The sequence below is a fragment of the Schistocerca piceifrons genome, chromosome 4, assembly GCF_021461385.2.
Source record: "Schistocerca piceifrons isolate TAMUIC-IGC-003096 chromosome 4, iqSchPice1.1, whole genome shotgun sequence".
Taxonomy (NCBI): Eukaryota; Metazoa; Arthropoda; class Insecta; order Orthoptera; family Acrididae; genus Schistocerca; species Schistocerca piceifrons.
In genome coordinates this window covers 36,109,404-36,129,421 of record NC_060141.1, presented here as the reverse complement: position 1 = coordinate 36,129,421, position 20,018 = coordinate 36,109,404, and the positions used below count along the sequence as shown (strand labels likewise).

The following is a 20,018-nucleotide window of genomic DNA, read 5'->3' as shown; positions in this document are numbered from 1 at the left end:
AGGTTATTTCGCCTGTCTCATACATCTTGCTCACCAGATGGTAGAGTTTTGTCAGGACTGGCTCTGCCAAGACTGTCAGTAGTTCTAATGGAATGTTGTCTACTCCGGGGCCTTGTTTCGGCTCAGGTCATTCAGTGCTCTGTCAAACTCTTCACGCAGTATCATATCTCCCATTTCATCGTCATATACATCGTCTTCCATTTCCATAATATTGTCCTCAAGTACATCGCCCTCGTGTAGACCCTCTATATACTTCTTCCACCTTTCTACTTTCCCTTCTTAGCTTAGAACTGGGTTTCCATCAAAGCTCTTGATATTCATACAAGTGGTTCTCTTTTCTCCAAAGATCTCTTTAATTTTCCTGTAGGCAGTGTCTATCTTACCCCTAGTGAGATAAGCCTCTACATCCTTACATTTGTCCTCTAGCCATCCCTGCTTAGCCATTTTGCACTGCCAGTCGATACATTTTTGAGACGTTTGTATTCCTTTTTGCCTGCTTCATTTACTGCATTTTTATATTTTCTCCTTTCATCAATTCAATATTTCTTCTGTTACCCATGGGTTTCTACTAGCCCTCGTCTTTTTACCTATTTGATATTGTGCTGCCTTCACTATTTTATCCCTCAAAGCTACCCATTCTTCTTCTACTGTATTTCTTTCCCCCATTCCTGTCAATTATTCCCTTATGCTCTCCCTGAAACTCTGTACAACCTCTGGTTCTTTCAGTTTATCCAGGTCCCATCTCTTTAAATTTCCACCTTTTTGCAGTTTCTTCAGTTTTAATCTACAGTTCATAACCAATGGATTGTGGTCAGAGTCCACATCTGCCCCTGGAAATGTCTTACAATTTAAAACCTGGTTCCTAAATATCTGTCTTACCATTATATAATCTATCTGATACCTTTTAGTATCTCCAGGGTTCTTCCATGTATACAACCTCCTTTCATGATTCCTGAACCAAGTGTTAGCTATGATTAAGATATTCTCTGCGCAAAATTCTGCCAGGCGGCTTCCTCTTTCATTTCTTAGCCCCAATCGATATTCACCTACTGTGTTTCCTTCTCTCCCTTTTCTTACTGACGAATTCCAGTCACCCATGACTATTAAATTTTCGTCTCCCTTCACTACCTGAATAATTTCTTTTATCTCATCATACATTTCATCAATTTCTTCGTCATCTACAGAGCTAGTTGGCATATAAACTTGTACTACTGTAGTAGGCGTGGGCTTCATGTCTATCTTGGCAACAATAATACGTTCACTATGCTGTTTGTAGTAGCTTACCCGCACTCCTGTTTTCCTACTCATTATTAAAGCTACTCCTGCATTACCCCTATTTAATTTTGTATTTATAACACTGTACTCACCTGACCAGAAGTTTTGTTCTTCCTGCCACCGAACTTCACTAATTCCCACTATATCTAACTTCAACCTATCCATTTCCCTTTTTAAATTTTCTATCCTACCTGCCCGATTAAGAGATCTGACATTCCATGCTCCGATCCGTAGAACACCAGTTTTCTTTCTCCTGATAACAACGTCCTCTTGAGTAGTCCCCGCCCGGAGATCCGAATGGGGGACTATTTTACCTCCGGAATATTTTACCCAAGAGGACACCATCATCATTTAATCATACAGTAAAGCTGCATGCCCTCGGGGAAAATTACAGCTGTAGATTCCCCTTGCTTTCAGCCGTTCACAGTACCAGTACAGCAAGGCCGCTTTGGTTAGTGTTACAAGGCCAGATCAGTCAATCATCCAGACTGTTGCCCCTGCAACTACTGAAAAGGCTGCTGCCCCTCTTCAGGAACCACACGTCTGTCTGCCTCTCAACAGATACCCCTCCGTTGTGGTTGCACCTACGGTACGGCTATCTGTATCGTTGAGGCACGCAAGCCTCCCCACCAACGTCAAGGTCCATGGTTCATGGGGGGATAATCTAACCTAAGGGCATACATGAAAATGATTGCTATTATTCATTATTGAATAAATGGATGTCTGCAGTATCCTATAGTTGGCTAATCTGAGCTAGGAGAATTTGAAACTCAGAGAGTAGACTTGGTAAAGGAATTCACAACCCGAACAAATGAAACCTAAAGACAATGTAAGAGCAGACAATAAGTGGAATACCTCCAGTTATATGAATCAACCGCATTTCCATCAAAAAAGCATGGTTAATGTGTAATTATAGTCACTGTAAGGGTGAAAAATTTCACAAACTACGAAGTAAATAAATTTTTTACAGAATAATCGACCGTTACTGAATTAAGACTTACCTAATCTAATCTAACCTGAAATTCACTGTGATACAAAAATATATATCGACACAAGAAACAGACAAAATGTAGCATAGAGGAGGAATGCCTATTACATACAGTTCAGTCGACAACAGTCCATGTAATGGCACAGAGCACTTTCTTGCAAAAAACTGTACAGATATCGGAAAGCGACGGAAAGCGCCACCACGAAGACAGTGCTTCCGTGACTACGTCGGGCGTCCCGATTTAGAAGGCGGAGCAGCTGAGAGCGCGGCGAGTTTAGAAGGCGGCGGAGGCGAGGAGTCGGCACGCGCCCAGCTCGCAGTGTCCGGGGGGCCGAGCCTCGTGGCCGGACAGCGCACAGCGCTTCGCTCGAACGCAAGACGCACGAAACTCCGTCAGCGGGGGATGGCGGGCGAGAGGCGTCGCCCACAGCCGCAGCCGTGAGGGAGGCGACGCCGCCATGGGCAACGCCCAGGTGAAGGCTTCCGCCAGCTTCGCCGGCAAGCAGCGCGGAAAGCTCTCCAAGAGCGTCCACTGGAGCCATGCAGGTACGCCGGTCCCGCGCTAAAGGTCCGCTATTCATAGCATCTAGGCTCTGCGCGAGGCGATTCGCCAACAGCTGCTCGCATTCTTTCACCAATAGTCTCCCTCATTTTGAATCCAGAAAGATATGTGAAAGGGGGGTGCGAACTAGAGATCGATATCCGACGGATACGTAATTTTAAGGATAGAACGAATTTGACATTCACCTTGGTGATTTTGATCAAGTGCCATATGAAATTTTGACTTTTCTTATGTAGCGAAATGAAAAGGAGTGATCGGTCGTGCGGTATCGTTCTCGCTTCCCACGCCCGGGTTCCCGGGTTCGATTCCCGACGGGGTCAGGGATTTTCTCTGCCTCGTGATGGCTGGGTGTTGTGTGCTGTCCTTAGGTTAGTTAGGTTTAAGTAGTTCTAAGTTCTAGGGGACTGATGGCCATAGATGTTAAGTCCCATAGTGCTCAGAGCCATTTGAACCATTTTGAAAAGGAGTGATCTGTTTTACTTGGTAAAAAAAAAAACATTCAAGTTGGCATAAATGATCTGTTTTACTTGGTAAAAAAACATTCAAGTTGGCATAAATATTTCTTTATTTTCAACAGCCGGTTTCGACAGACTTTGCTGTCATCTTTAGGTATTCAACATTTCTGTTTTCCATCTCACAAGCACAAGCAGAGTTCGTTTTGTTTGCAGATGACACAAGTACTGCAATAAATAGTATGTCGAGTGTAGTTCTAGAAAGATCTGCTAATGATATTTTCATGGATATTAATAAATGGTTTAAAGCCAATTCACTGACATCAAACTTCGAAAGACTCACTGTATGCAAGAGGTTTCCACCCAGCATATGCATAAAGTATGAAGAAGAGCAGATAGAAGAGGTTGACAGTCTGAAATTCCTGGGATTACAGCTTGATAATAAGTTCAGTTGGGAGGAGCACATTGCAGAACTGCAGAAACGCCTTAACAAATCTGTATTTGCAATTCGGGTGTTAGCTGACATAGGAGACACAAAAGTGAAAAAGCTTGCATACTTTGCCTACTTTCATTCCATAATGTCATATGGTATAATATTTTGGGGTAACTCTTCAAGTCAAACAAAAGTTTCCAGAGTCCAAAAGCGTGTAATACGTATTATTTGTCGAGTAAATTCACGGACGACCTGTAGAAACCTCTTCAAAGAACTTGGTATACTAATTACTGCCTCTCAGTATATCTACTCCTTAATGAAATTTGTCCTAAATAATATATCTCTTTTTCCAACAAACAGCTCAGTTCATACATACAATACCAGGAACAAAAATGATCTGTACAAGGACTTAAAAGCACTTACTTTAGTTCAAAAAGGGGTCCACTACTCAGGAACACTCATCTTCAATAATTTGCCAGCAAACATAAAAAAAAATAGTTACAAATAAAGATCAGTTTAAAAGGAGCCTGAAAGACTTACTAGTGGCCAACTCCTTCTACTCCACTGACGAATTTTTTAATAGAAACAAATGATGTATTGTATATATTCTGTATATGTTCATACTATTAGTATTGTTATTTCAGCTTAAAAAAAATTGACATGTTCCACATCCACGAGGATCTCCTCAGCACGGATCTATGGAACGAAAAGCTAATCTAATCTAATCTAAACGCTTTGTAACACAAAATTATGAAGACCTACAGATGATGGCAACGTCTGTCGGAACTGGTTGTTAAAAATAAAGAAATATCTATACGATCTTGGCTTTAGAAAGCTTTGTAACAATGAACATTTCTTCACATACCGAAAGAGAATCTGCAAAACGCGTGTGCGTAAGGTAACGGCTGTTTTCCTGTTCCTGTGTTATATAAATGTGACGTGTCAGCTCCGAACATATACAACTCTATTTGCTCAGTAGTTCTGTACGGTTGAGCCAGTCCTTCAGCTTGTTTCTGGATACTTCCCAATGATCTGAACAATCATAATGACGTATGGTATTCGCAAGTAGCCTGCCCAGGGTTATAACACGATCAGATATGATATATTGTGACCATCTTAGAAACGTGACTTGTTAGATGCCTTGATTTCTTGAATAAAACGTCAACAATTTTCTTGCCATTCCAGGTTTATGTGTAACTCTTAACAGATTACCTACACTGGCATCATCAGAAGCAAGTCACCCACTGTCAGAAATGTACCTCACCGTTTTTAGTGTAAATTAGCAAAATTCATAATGATGATCCACAAACTGATGTACCATCTGAAAAGTCGTTCGACCTTAAGGTTCGAATCAATTGTCTACTCATCTGCAAGTAAATGCAGGTGGCCTAAAGAATGATAGCCTATCTACAAATACATTATGTATTCTACCTCATTCACGCCTGCCCTATGTTATCTCTTTCACCTGTTCTCCCACCAACACGACAGCTCAACCTAAGTAGGCGGAAAAGTACTCCATCTCCCTAATAGGAAGTTAATAGGGCTAACACCACTTCCTTCCATTGTCATTTACACGATTCACGTCAAATCATGACCTCCTTCTGTAGTGCCAACTTAGGAAAAAAAATGGGATTGTAAAGTTCATATGAGCTTCATTCGCGCAGCTTAGGCAAGGCATGCTTTTGAATTTACGTGCATGTTCCTTAGTTAGCTCCCATCTTTGAAATTATTTGACTACAATTACTGCCTACAAAATATTATGGAAATTTGTTGCTTAGTGACGAGTCTCTAAGGAAGCTGTCGTCAGCTCGTAAGTCTTCTGTCGAATCTGCACAGCTTTCCCTCGTATTCAGGTTAACTGCCATTGTAGAAAATACCAAATTGTTGAACTAAAGCGAAGTGCCTCTCTCTCTCTCTCTCTCTCTCTCTCTCTCTCTGTGTGTGTGTGTGTGTGTGTGTGTGTGTGTGTGTGACACAGAGACAGACAACGAGTGAGTAGGAGTCGGTATAACCAAGGAGGGAAAAGAAAGCCTGTTGCAAGAAGAGGGGTGTATTAACGTAGATTTCGTCTCACTCTCGTTTAAACCGTCATTATATAAAGACTGTTAGTGAAGTTACGATTTTTCACGCCAAGACTACTAAACTGTAGCGCAGAAGGACGCGAGGATTGAGAAAATGACCTACTGCCACTGTTACGCGCTTCTTGGCAAAGCCCTCCGCGAATGCGGCCCGCTCAATTTATTTTTAACATGAGTTATGCTAAGCACGCTTACCAAAATTCTCTCAGCTACTTGTTCAATAATCTGCATCGCGCGTTTCGAATATTAAGAAATTTTGGACAGAAGCAGTGATAAAAATTAGCGTTTACCCACTTGTTGATGAGACAATGAACGTAATAGGCCATACAAGAATTAAAACCAAATGTTGAAGCTATGCCTTCACAATCTTAAACCACGGTGTTGCCACAACTCGACTTGCGCACAACGGAAAAGAATACTAGTGTTGCCGAGAACAGTGTAATCTTAAAGTTCAATAGGGACCCACAGCAGTTTCGAAGAATGATTTGGAAGTGACTTGTCTTCTATGTTTAACATGAGTTACCGATGAGTGAAGGAAAGAAACTCCATGGTAGCCAATAGGGATTCCAAACCTATCAATTGCGCTATCCATATACAGTCTCTAAATGCCACATTTCGAAGACATTTGATTGTCGTACCACACAGACGCTAAGCGGGATATGAAGCCAGGTCACGGCTGGATAGAGGACTTCTTCACTGACAGAAAGCAGTACAGTATTCTGAATATCAAGTCATTCAGAGAAAAATAAATAATTTCGGATATATGTCAGCGAGATTTACAAGTCATAGTTGCGTATGTTATGTAATGATGATTTAGTGTACAGTCTTAATAACAACCATCTAAGACCTCTCATTGATGACGTAAAACTTTGACAATGTGTTACATGACAGTAAATATAGTAACATACCGTCACATCTCCAGAAAAGAATCAGCCTCTTGCAAATATCGATAAGTACGTCTAAATTTGAGAAATGTAAAGGCGAACGAGTCGCAAGACGTTAAGTAGTATTAGCCATTGTTTATAAGGATTGTTGAGTCACATGTCACAACTGGAGTCAGTATAAATATGTCCGTGGAATGATGTTCAACTGTGTAACATTCTCATCAGGTTGTACTGTCGCAGAACGTTGAGTGTACTCAAAGGCGATACTGGCAGGGACCATACAATTGTCTGCCTCGCGGTAGACCCTAGTATACGAGGTGAGATTCAGTTTTCGCGAAGTTACAGCGACTAATATGGCGAATTTCCTGACGTCCACAAGTAATTTTTATCGTTTGTAGTCGTCGAATTACGACATGGAGTTTGTTTTTTTTCTAATGGAACTATGTATTTTTATCAGTAGCATTTGAAAGAATCTTCTAAGAGAACTTCAGCGACGTAACATGTATGACACTTGATCAAATATTGTCAAACCACTGTCCCGCCTTCAGGAGAAGATATTCCACGAAGTCGGCCCTGTTGTACCAAAAGCAAGCAAGCGTGGTATCCAGGTACAGTTCGTGTGTTTGTTATGACGTCTGCCATACCAAGTGCTCATATTATTAACCTTCAGCACTGCTAAATGCCATAAAGTGATTCTTGAGAAACAATACCGCACGTTTATCTGGAGTTAACGGCAGTACAGACCAGTGTTAAAAGGCACTTCATGCCTTCGGGAATCGCCGGTGTTTCCTAATAGATCTCTTGTTTTTATTTCCGCCACAGGAAAAAGTATAGAAGTGTTCAGTTTAGTGAGTGTGCAGACCATTTTGCGTATCCTTAACAACCGTTCCAATGTTCTCCAAATGTTCTCTTAAGAGGATCTCTTATTACAAGTGCGAAACGGAAGGTCATCCATCATGTTGATGCCTCTCTAATTGCTTTATATCCATTGGGATGTCTTCCAATAACTGCGGCAGCAGCATATCTTACGAACTAGAGACACTTGAGTGTATTTATATTCCCATCAATAAAACAGGCACCAATGATGCGGATCTTGAAAAATACACAGCAAACGTTGATAGAACAAGAGCGTTGTTTTTATCCACTTCTTTGTGTCAAAGTGGATATGCAAGTGACAATTAGTGCATATTGAGAAGACTGACTTGCCCATGGTCTGTAAACGATGCTTCTTCCTTAAACAAAATTTCGCATAGATATGCTGCACCACTTAGCACCTTTCGTAGATGACATTCGGAGAACTGTAACCAAATGAAAAATGTTCAAATGTGTGTGGAATCTTATGGGACTTAACTGCTAAGGTCATCAGTCCCTAAGCTTACACACTACTTAACCTTAAGTATCCTAAGGACAAGCACACACACCCATGCGCGAGGGAGGACACGAACCTCCGCCGCCACCGGCCGCACAGTCCATGACTGCAGTGCCTGAGACCGCTCGGCTAATCCCGCGCGACAACTGTAACCAATTGTGGAAGTCATTGTCACGAAGCTGTGGATGCGGTGAAACATGAAGAGAATAAAATGTGATGGAATATACTGCTCGCACTTTCGAGATGCCTCTTAGTGACATTTACAATGTGTGTTCCTGCGGTTAAAATGTTAGTTTCATTTCTTTCATCAGCTGCACTTTTTTTCCCTGGTGTATTTCATCCTCCACACTACCAGTTTCCAGAACTTTTTTATAATTCGTGCGTAGACAGATCGTGCTTAGCGCGTTCTGGAGACTTGTCAGCATTCAACCGCACCACTGCAACATTCGCTGTAAACCATATTCAAATTTTCAATTGTTGTATACAGTGTCAATGTCTCAATGGCTTTACGTGCAAGTTATCTGATTGCTGCAACAGCAGAAAAGAGGCTGATACGCTTCAGGGGCGCACATAAGCACAAGGTCCACACCTGAGTTATGTGTTTGCTTACATCTGGCATAATAGTACAGGAGTTTGTGAAACCTCTTCTGACGGCGGGACGGTGGTTTGCTGCACTGTACACTGTTCTCTTGATAAAATTCGGTCAAGTGTCATTCATGTTATGTCGCTAAAGTTCTCTGGGACGCTTCTAAATGACACAGAGGAAACCCTTAAGTTCCCTTAGAGAGAGAGAGAGCGTCGGTCTCGTAATTCGGCGACTATAAGCGATAAAAATTACTTGCGAACGTCAGGAAATTCACTATATTGTCTACTATAGCTTGGCAAAAACCGCACCTCTATATATAAATTCAATCTGGATGTATCTGAGATGGCCTGCCACAGCTGCCTCACTCTGTATATTATGTACTTTTTAATATCAACTGATCAACGTTCGGGAGAATGCTTCTGCTGCACTGCGAGATCCAACTCCAAAAATCTTTTTTCAGCACAGAATTTACAAATACTGTATTACACAACTCCCTACATACTGTATGGAACTTAAATATAACATTATATAGTAAGAGTAACATACAGTCATGCATTATGCCCTCAGACAGGAAACGCGTTAACGATAGAATAAAAAGTAGGTTTCTCCGGAAGCTCAAAGCAAATGTAAAAACTAGCAGAAACATCAGGTAGCGTCGAAATGGGTCACAGAACATATTTAAATAATAATTCTTAAGTGACATTACTAACATAATTTATGTTTCTAGGGCTAGAGGGAAAGTGGCTGTCACTGATCGTGTGGAGAGCGTCGTAAATGGAAACTGCTTGTAACCTTTGTGCAGTGTATATCGAAGCGTATTTAAGCAGTTTGCATCTGTTGACATAACCTGAGAGGCAGAAGAGACACTAGTTTAGCTTATGCTACCATGTAACAAATATGTTGTTTTAGGCAGAGCATCTGGATACTTGGAATTGTTCTTTTGTGAGAACTGTGTATTACCAGTGCGTTGTTTCAAGAAACCCATCATCTTCTTTGCACGCAATAAACACAACAAATAAGTAATTCTAGTGCTTAAAGAGGTATTCTGATAACTCTTTCTCCAAGTAGCATCTGCCACTGGTCTAGGAAAGAGAGTAACTTGTCTGATATATTTCTCGTCGTCAACCGCTGCTTTACGAAGAATCCTCGTCGTTAACAGTGGCAGAAATTTGAGTAATTTTTGGATCTTCTGACATTTTCGAGCAACCGAAGTTTCACAGTCTGGCTCATCGGAAAAAATAATCGATACCGGACTGTGTTTTTGACACCACAGAGTCATAGTTCTGAATGCTGGTAAAATTTTTCGGGAGTTTGACATGTGGCAGGCAGGTTATGAGGGAACAGTGGACGCATTTTTTCTAGGACAATGAATTATTTGTAATCCTAGTTACAAAAACTGCAAGATCATTATATTTAGTGCAGTTGGCATTTGTTCCTTTATTTTTCTAATTAATATGTATTATCAGCAGATTACTATTGTCTTACAGACATAACTATTATTTACAATCATATAATAATGTGCAAATTTACAGCCTGATATTTCTACTTTAATGTGATGCCCCAAATAAATCCACTTCCGGTTCATATTTTGCAGATACCCAGTTTTCTGAATCATTTTGGAGAGCTGGGTTAACGTGGGCAGCGCACGTATACTTTATGAGTGTTCATAATTGTCTTACATCAATACGCCACTGTCACTGTTTAATTTCCGCTTCTTCTAGACATACTTACTAATCTCCGGATGATTTAAATGTATGTTGATAATGGGCTAACTTAATCCATGGACAACAGTATGTGTCAGTACGCTTGTAAAGTCTGTTATCGTATCATCATCATCAGTTATCTGCTATATTAGCAGGTCCTTTGCCTCTCCATTTTCTGCGATCCATTGCTTCCTTCTTAAGGCTGCTGTATGTTGTACCGTCCGTCGTGTCATCCAGTATCTGGAATCTCTTCCTTCCTCTTCTTCCTGTTATCGTATGCCTCAGTATAACTGCAGTTGCATTTCGACACGCCTTTTGTTGATCATTGAAATACAACTGTTTATGCTTGAAAATCAATTTGTATATCACTGTTAATATCCTTTTTATCACTGCCAGCTAATACAAAACGAACAATTAAAGAAAGTGACGGTAGAGCTCCTCGCTGTAAAAGGAGGAGCTCAGAGGAATACACTGATAGTGATTAAAGAAGAAAAAAAGAATATAATTTTACAACCTTTGAGAAAGAGATCATCAGAGCTGCAGCTCGGATAGAACGTTTTCATCTTTGAGCATTCGCACACGTCGAGGTCTGAGAAAAGACGCTAAGAATTGTGATGATAACGACGCAGTTCACTTCGAAAATGATCATTCATTGTAATGTAAATAGAAGGGATCAGATTGTGAAGCTCTAAGAGGACTAGTTTTAGACTAAAGAAATGCTTTGAACACAAACATTAGCCCATTAAAATAATGACGATCAATGGAAGATAGATAGTTCTATAGATTTCTCATTTATTTCAGCTGGGGAGTTAGCTTTGATTGGTGAAGTACGTTGGAGATCATTCTTCCTGCTATGATAATACGTTGTTCAAATTCTAAAAAATAGATATTTCACCAGTCAGTACAAGAGTTCATTGTTGAGGTGAGAAAAGCCGGCGTTACGTACTATGTGTCCGTAGTCCGTAGTTTTACGCGGAGTGAAGAGCGAAAGCTGAAAGCGGCGCCTTATCCGCGCCTTGAAACACAAACAGCGCGCGCCCACCTATTTCTGGCGGGGGGGAGACACATCGGTTCCCATTGTTCGCGTCATGGCTACGCGCCAGAGCTCCCGCAACAATGGAAGGCTCGCCACCGCAGTCTGGACTCGAAAGGCCGCACAAGCCGCGAAAGGAGCCGTAGCTAATTAGCCGCTGCCGACAGTCCGCGGAACGTTACGATAGATGTGCGCAAACATGCTACTGACAGGCAGTTGTACGAGGCAGCTGAAGCGCTTGTGATTTATCTCGAAGGAGTGACTTTAAAAGAAAGTTACTGTAAATCAAAACAACATTACCGGAATGAATTCTCACTCTGCATCGGAGTGTGCAGTAATTTGGAATTTCCTGGCAGATTCGTGGGACCATTGCATTTCGGCAAAATGAGTGGAAGCAATACCTGAGGCAGTGTTTAAGCCAGTTTACGCAGTATCCTTTCTTCCAGAGTACTAGTCCCGTGTGGTCTACAGGAGAACTTCTGTGAAGTTTGAATGTTAGGAGAAGAGGTACTGGCGGAAGTGTAGCTGCGTGGAAGGGATCGTGTTTGGGTAGCTCAGTAAATAGACCTGCCCGCGAAAGGCGAAGCTACCTGTTTCGAGTCCCGGTGCGGCCCAAAGTTTTAATCTGCCAGGACGTTTCAAGACAAAAAATTTTTATCCTTACACCCCTGAGGCCCAAAAATTATCTCTTGTCCTGTAACTTATGGAACTTTTCACACATGCACAAAAGAAGCACTGCGAAACGCACGTGACAAAATGTTGTCCTGTAAGTCTCCGTAAGCAGGTGCTGAAGATCGTAATGTTGATCGCTAAAAATACTTATCATTGGCATCTGCAGTAAAATTCTACCGCACGCACTCTGTATTTTCGTTACCATAGCACGACATGCACTAAAAGTTTCATTTTCGATAACTGGCTGCTGGGAACTGTCATCGGCGTCAGAACAATACGCAGACCTGGATAAAAAGTGATGGCTCACCTATATAAACAATCAAGTAATCTCGACTACCTAAATCCTTGTCCAACTATCAAACTTTTTCGGATGAATCTATGTTTGTTTGGACTTACTCATTCAAATCTGTTGAAAACACACTTCTTCTATTTCTGTTGATTGCATTTATCTTTGAGCATTTGGTGATTTGTTTTTATTGCAGTTACGAAGTTATGAATATTTCATTTCTCCAAAAACCAGCTGGAAACGAAGAACACTACAGGTGAAACTTCCTAACAGATTAAAACTGTGTGCCAGGAAGTTTCATATCAGCACACACTCCGCTGCAGAGTGAAAATTTCATTCTGGAAATGCTAAAGGTGTTCCACTACTCGTTAGCACGAAACGTGTTACGAGCAACTGTCTCCTTCTTTGACCCACCTCGTTTTATTGTATCAGATGACAATATCAAAATAATTTTTTTGCAGTTTATTAACATACTTTGTTACCTCCCGTAGTACCCCTTATATCGTTCTCCTATTGGCTCTTATTCGCTACTATTCCCCTACAGCCAGGGCCAATAAATAGTTGTGTAACATATCGTTAACAAACTTTGGCTTTCCCGTGGCCACTTGAAAGCTAATAATTATGAACAAATTAGTCAGGTGCAAGCAAATCCTCACAACTGATGAAGGACGTTTCGTTTAACAATTCAGGGAACGTGTTGCTCCCAAGCATTCTGGCGTATCGATATCCCCTAAGTTGAAAGAAGTTTGGGTATTTCCTTGCTAACTCATCATTCCTCGCTTCTCACACAGCACTTTGTTGCAGCATTTGCTATTCAGATCCCTTGTCTCTTCTGCCTCTTTGTTCTATACAGGATGGTATTTATCTATGAATATATTTCGAGAAACAGCTCAACATTTCCGCACTTGTATACTGAAAACTACTGGGATCAATAGATTTCGGATGACCGAGTCCACAGCACTTGATCGGTCCTACATTTTTTCGCAGCCAGTGACCCAGAATCATAGGATGGCGTTGTCAGCGCCTGGAAAGCGGTACGAGATGCTCCATGAAGATGAGTCACACTCTATTTATACACCCACGTGCTCTGTAGTGCTCTAGAATGTAACGTGGAGAATGCTAGGGCTCTGGCAGCTGTTCGAGCAGGAAGTCGACGAATAGTACGAGAATTAGAAATCCAGCATTACTTCAAATAAAAAAATATAATGGTGCTTGTCTTTGTCCAAACTAATGCATTCTAATGTTCGTAGACGGGAAAAAGATTAGCAAACGTGAGCTAAATCTCCAGAAAATGTTAATCTGCTTTGATAGTAAAGCGACAACTACACACGAGCTATGCATTTTGCAGAATGTACATAATTTTGTGTGGCAACAGGCACATATTCACAAATTAATTTTAGTATGGAATTGTTTTAGAGTTGCTTGTCTTTGCTTCATTCACAGCAGGCAAATTTCTGGACCACTGGTGGGAGTGAAATGCATGTCTTTGACATTTCTGAGGATGACCACACAGTCATTACGATACGTTGGTACTCGATAAATCTGATTACCATTGTTGATCAGTTTTCCTTTATTTGAGCAATCTATCAGGAGGTTGACTAACAACAAGTACAATATACACAGACGAATTTTAAACTGTACGAATCTATAGTTTCATGGTGATACGATTTAATAAATCTTTTATGGATGCCACCCACATGGTTTCGAAGGCCCAGACAAATATTCCCTGGTCATCTGCCGTTGTTTGGCTACTGACACGCTCCTAAAAGAGCATACTGTACATTAACGCCAACAGAAACTATTCTAAAACATCTGCCATAGCAGAAAACGCTTCAGAAATTGAACATCCGGATAACTAGCTTATGTTAGCATACTAAAAACGTAATTAGAACAGTAAAAGAACGGCTGAATGGAAGACATTCTGGCGCATATTTTACAGAGTGTTTCAAAGTCTTTTCATAATCGTCTATCGTTGGTAGAACACGTCGTGGGATACAGGATGTTGGCTGTCGCTTCTCGGCGATACCAGCCGTCCTTTGATATTAATTATGCCTCTGAGAGGTGACAGGGCGTAGGCACTCTAGCGTGCGTGTACCCTGTGTGTTGCTTTGTATGAAAGGGGGTAACCCATCACAATTAAAGTTCCTGATGTACTTCTAAAATTTCTGTCTCCGATTGTCAAGAACACTCACTGTTAAGATTTTCTTGTTGAAAATCATTCTGTCAGTATACTGTAGTAGCTAGTATGCAGGTCACCTGGTTAGTAGATCCTCCTAGTTCGGTGAAATTTCGCATTTTAGGGCCGATGAATAGTGAAGCGTCACTGGGAAGCGGCAGTTGACATTCTGCCTCTAACGAAAGTTGTTCTCCCTGGACGTTTGACGTAAAGGCTTTGAAACATCCTATACAGGTACCACACACACACACACACACACACACACACACACACACACATCCTCAAGGACAAGGCCATTTTATTGACAAGTGATACGACAGATGGTTCATCAAATCAATGTAGGAGTGTATGACAGCAAATTGAGACCAAATGAAACACACGAGTCACAGTACACAGTGTAACCCCTTAGGCAGCAAATCATGCGTGTATTCTCGCCTGCAAATCATCAAAAAAGTGCCGAATGGCATCCTGCGATAGACTGTCCCAAGCATCTCGCGCCTTTTGTTGCAATTCAGTGACGATTCTGGCAGCTCTGCGGAACGAGTGACTTGGCGCTTCATCACGTCCCATACATGTCCAATTGGCAGGAGATCTGGTGATCTTGCTAGCCAGGGCAGTTGTTATACACCACCAACAGCAAGCACGTTGTGTTGTAGCTGCCGTTATGTGGACATTGTCCTGCTGAAAAAACACACCTCCATTCGAAGAAGTGGCAGTTGCACGGGAACAAAAACAAGTGCAGTATAGGGGGTGGTGGTTACTTTAACTTGCAGAAGCACCATATGTGACCGCGATTTGTTAATTATTGCCCCCCTTCCCACCGTGATGCCTAGGATGAGACCTCGCGTCATGGGTGAATGCACTCTGGAACAGGCCCTTATCGGTAGTACGCCAACACCTCTACGTCCACCACTCACGTACAAACAGAACCTACTCTCATCACTGAAGACAGTAGAGTGCCATTCCACACTCCAGTTAACTCTTTCGCCACACCAGAATAGCCATGCTTGGCGGCGTGATGATGTCAGTGGCAGCCTGGACAGAGGCATACGTGATCTTAATCCTGCTGTTAGCAGACGGCTCCCGATGATGTCTGATGACACAGCAGGTGAGTGCGTGTGTCCAGAGTCCATTCCTGGGTTATGTTCGGTCTCCCACTGTTGCTCGACGAATGCGCCGATCTTTACTGGGTCCATACTGCGCAGACGTCCAGACTCTGGTCTACAGTTGTGGGAATGTTCCACAGATCACTGTTGAAAGACACGTTGTGCCCAACACGTGCAGCAATCTGTCGATGCGTCTATCCAGCTTCTACAGAGGGGGCACAAACAACCCCCTGGGCGTCATCATCGTCGATGACCATTCATGCTGGTTGACATCGCAATGAAAGTCCTTACATAAGAATTTAAGATCTGGTGAAGAAGCTGTGACCTATAAATATACAAAACTGTATGAATGTGGTGTCACCGCCAGACACCACACTTGCAAGGTGGTAGCCTTTAAATCGGCCGCGGTCCGCTAGTATACGTCGGACGCGCGTGTCGCCACTATCAGTGATTGCAGACCGAGCGCCGCCATACGGCAGATCTAGAGAGACGTCCTAGCACACGCCCCAGTTGTACAGCCGACTTTGCTAGCGATGGTTCACTGACAAATTACGCTCTCATTTACCGAGACGACAGTTAGCATAGCCTTCAGCTACGTCATTTGCTACGACCTAGCAAGGCGCCATTATCATTTGCTATTTATCTTGTGATGCATGTACCGCCAGACCGATGTTCACCAATTATGGATTAAAGTTAAGTATTCCACAGCTACGTCCTGTTTTTGCTAGTTCATTTCCGTGTCCTGTTCCAGACCTCACGCCAGCCTGCGTGAGCTTAAACGCGTGCCTTTAGGCTTCACCTCGTAGTGGCTTGGCTGTCTTGCCAAGTCACAACAATGAAAAAGACAGTAGACTGGTTCACTGTCTCGGTTTTGTCAAGAATAGACAGTAAGGCAACCACGAAATTTTCGCATCTTTATGAGTTTTGTGACTGTTAACTTAAATGTTGACAATTGAATTGTGTTGTTATGTGTACAGCGATTTATAACCTACGTATAAGAAACAGTCCTTAACAAGCAGTGTTTTCTAATGTTAACGCATTAACTATCATATAAATACTAAATTGTTCCAAACTCATCCCAAATATTCGTGAAATGAATCTGAAAAATATTCGCATTGTTTGAGATCCAAAATACAGAATTCTAGCAAGGTCAAATGTATTCACTGGCTCCGAAGGCCCGTTATAGTAAGATGAATGTAATGTGTTCACTGCTCCTTATTCATTTGGTGTCTTGCTACACGGTATCGCAATGTTGCTTGTGGGCCTCTAGGACCAGTTCAAGGCTGGCATGGTTCTCTTAAAGTTGTGGGTGATCAAATACACTCCACACTCCAGGTATGCAGTTTAACGGTTTTCACAAAAGTAATTTTAAAATTACTTTTTCCCTATGGACTACTACTACTACTGGAACTGCTCCACTGTATGAGATAATAATGTCAGTTCACGTATAACTTACACACAACAAAAAGACAAACTAGTGTGAGATCCGTTCACAGACTCAACATAAAATCGCAGCTAACTACATATGGCGGCATTTCTAAAACTTGTAAAAAATAGACTGTACGTTCCGCACAGGATTTGGGGTGTCCTTCTGGAAGAAGCAATGATCCAACAGATTTACGGAAAACGTATAACCAAGACACGAAGCCACCATATCGCATTAGCGAATAAATCAAAATAGAAACTTGAAAAAAAAAGTAAAATTCAACGGAAATTATTTGTTGTCAACACTAAATGATTATTGCAAAATATGTACAGTTGGCAACAAAAAAAAAAAAAAAAAAAAAAAACAGGCGCTGATCTTAGCATTCCCAATAAAGTCTACGTATCATTTGGCTGTATTCGTATTATATAGGCAGTAAAAAGATATTGTTAATGTGCCCACCTATTGGGATTAACGTAGTGGGATGCTGGTGTTACAACGAAATTCGAACGAGCCAGGAAAATGTAAAGAGTAACAGTCACGTAGGCGAGTCTCAGGTACACCGTAGGAAGTACGTGGTACGAGAGGATATGCTTCCTATGGTGACAGTTTTACTTGCTGATGAGTGTAGTTCAATGGAAGTGCACACATCTATCGTTGGGAACGCTGCGGCTCAAGACTAGGACGATAATTATTTTTTCTCCTTTGTATACATGGCCAACGGCCTTGCCGCAGCGGTAACACAGTTCCCGTCAGATCATCGAAGATAAGCGCTGTCGGGCTGGGCTAGCACTTGGATGGGTGACCATCCGGCGTGCCGAGCGCTGTTGGCAAGCGGGGTGCACTCGGCCCTTGTGAGGCAAACTGAGGAGCTACTTGAATGAGAAGTAGCGGCTCCGGTCTCGGAAACTGACATACGGCCGGGAGAGCGGTGTGCTGACCACATGCCCCTCCATATCCGCATCCAGTGACGCCTATCGGCTGAGGATGACACGGTGGCCGGTCGGTACCGTTGGGGCTTCATCACCTGTTCGGTTTTGTATACATGGATTATGATCTCCTACACCAAAGGCTTCTTCACACAACCATTAAACACCGAAACCATTCCAACACTTGAGAGTTTCGCCATTGTGTCAGGTCCCTTATTTGCAAACCCGCCTACATCAATGCGTAATAATGTCACAGTCAGTGAGCTATATTGTTCATGATTCTGTGTGTCACTACATCAACGTGATGTGTTGTGTGGGCATGTCGGAGCCACACTTGACAACCGACTGTGGGTAAGCAAAGACACCGCGTCTGAGACACGACTGCCGATTTTGTAAAGGTTGGGCATTCAGCGTGTCGAGCTGTAGGATTGTTACAATACGCTGTTGGCTATTAAAACTGCGATACCAGCAAGGACAGGAAAATAGCCAACAACGAAATCTTAGTTATTTTGCGTATACGGTACTGTAGGAATAATGCGTGATTAAGTTTGTCGATAGTTTGGAAGTCAGTAGAGAACGAAATTTGGTAAGCAGGGCTGCCAACTCTAACAACAACAATGGCTCCAAACCAGGTGAACATCAAGTCGAACTATGACTGGGTGAGAGACACGAGTACATCATTCCATGCTGATGCTTCAGCTGTAGGTCAAAGGTCATTCGCTATACTGGCTACCGGTCCCTCGGTAACCCATGACCAGACGTTTTCAGTGGATGAGTGTTCTGGAGAACATGGCCAGGGTAGCAGTGGTACACCCTCTGTATCAAGCTTGTTATCTTTTTTTGTGGGATTTTAGGGCGCAAAACATCTAAGGTCATAAGCGCCCAGTAAAGAACCAGAGAATGCTGGGACCGCGAGGGTAGAAAACCGTTACGAGGCCCAATACAAAAGGGAAGAAAAAAACAAATCTGAAACATCAAGAGTTACGGAAGAGTAACTAAAAGACCTCGACAAGAAAGCGGAGTCACCAGGTAGAAATCAAATCTCTTTTGCCATATTACTGCTTTTTAAGAAACTTAAAACGCGAGCTACAGCTCGCACGTCATCCGCTAAAATGTCCGGCAAAGCGGGAGGCAAGCTTGGTGAAAGACAACGTCACATAGATCTCGAAGATCACATAGATCTCGAAGACAGGGCACAGCCGCTGGCCTTAAGACGTCAAAGATGTAACGGCAGCTGTCCAAATTGTAGACTATGCAGACCAGAGGTGAACGTGTTGTGCACACAGCGGCACCTCATGTTATCGCGCCATATGCTGGGCCTGAATGATGTCTGAAAGGCGGTTGCATTGGCGCTCTTGTGTTCAGTGATTTCGTGCGTTCCACGGAGCGTTCCTGTCTCCACGCAAGGGAAGCGGCGACAATACTCGCCGTGGCGCTTCGGGCGTCGTCACGCTATCCGTGTGGATACTTGTCTTACCCGTTTCTTTTTTCGAGATACGTGGCGTGGCTGTACAATCGAGCATGCCGGCCGCGGTGGTCTAGCGGTTCTTGGCGCTCAGTCCGGAACCGCGGGACTGCTACGGTCGCAGGTTCGAATCCTGCCTCGGGCATGGATGTGTGTAATGTCCTTAGGTTAGTTAGGTTTAAGTAGTTCTAAGTTCTAGGGGACTGATGACCACAGATGTTAAGTCCCATAGTGCTCAGAGCCATTTGAACCAATCGAGCACGACCGAGGGACCAACACGCCTGGCCCTTCGGAAGGTAGTCGCAGTTGACTTCCTACACCGTTCCGGATTCGTATCACAGTCCAACGTGAGCAGCATGATGGGGGAACGACAAACCGCGGCCTCTGTATTGGTGGTGGTGGTGTGTTGGGGCTTATGGGCGCTCAACATCGAGGTCATCAGCACCCTTACACACATTAAAAGGAACGAATGTGGACAGACCTAAGAAAACTAAAGCAGACACTCAAAGAAAGCAGGAAAAGAAGGAAAATGCTACATAAGAAAGTAAAACCTAAGGAAAGGGGAAACATAGCAACAAGAATGTCACAGGAAATTGTT

The 20,018-nt window shown here is 42.6% G+C and overlaps 1 protein-coding gene and 1 pseudogene across 1 annotated transcript in view; both read left to right on the top strand.

Annotated features, from left to right (window-relative positions):
- The first annotated feature begins 2,574 nt into the window (after positions 1–2,574).
- LOC124795574 overlaps positions 2,575–20,018 on the top strand; it is a 261,713-nt gene continuing 244,269 nt past the window's right edge. The window contains exon 1 of the mRNA XM_047259646.1: positions 2,575–2,809. Coding sequence (XP_047115602.1) covers positions 2,722–2,809 — 88 coding nt within the window. The 5' untranslated portion in view covers positions 2,575–2,721. The remainder of the gene's footprint in view (positions 2,810–20,018) is intronic.
- On the top strand, positions 17,743–17,859 carry LOC124797042 (annotated as a pseudogene).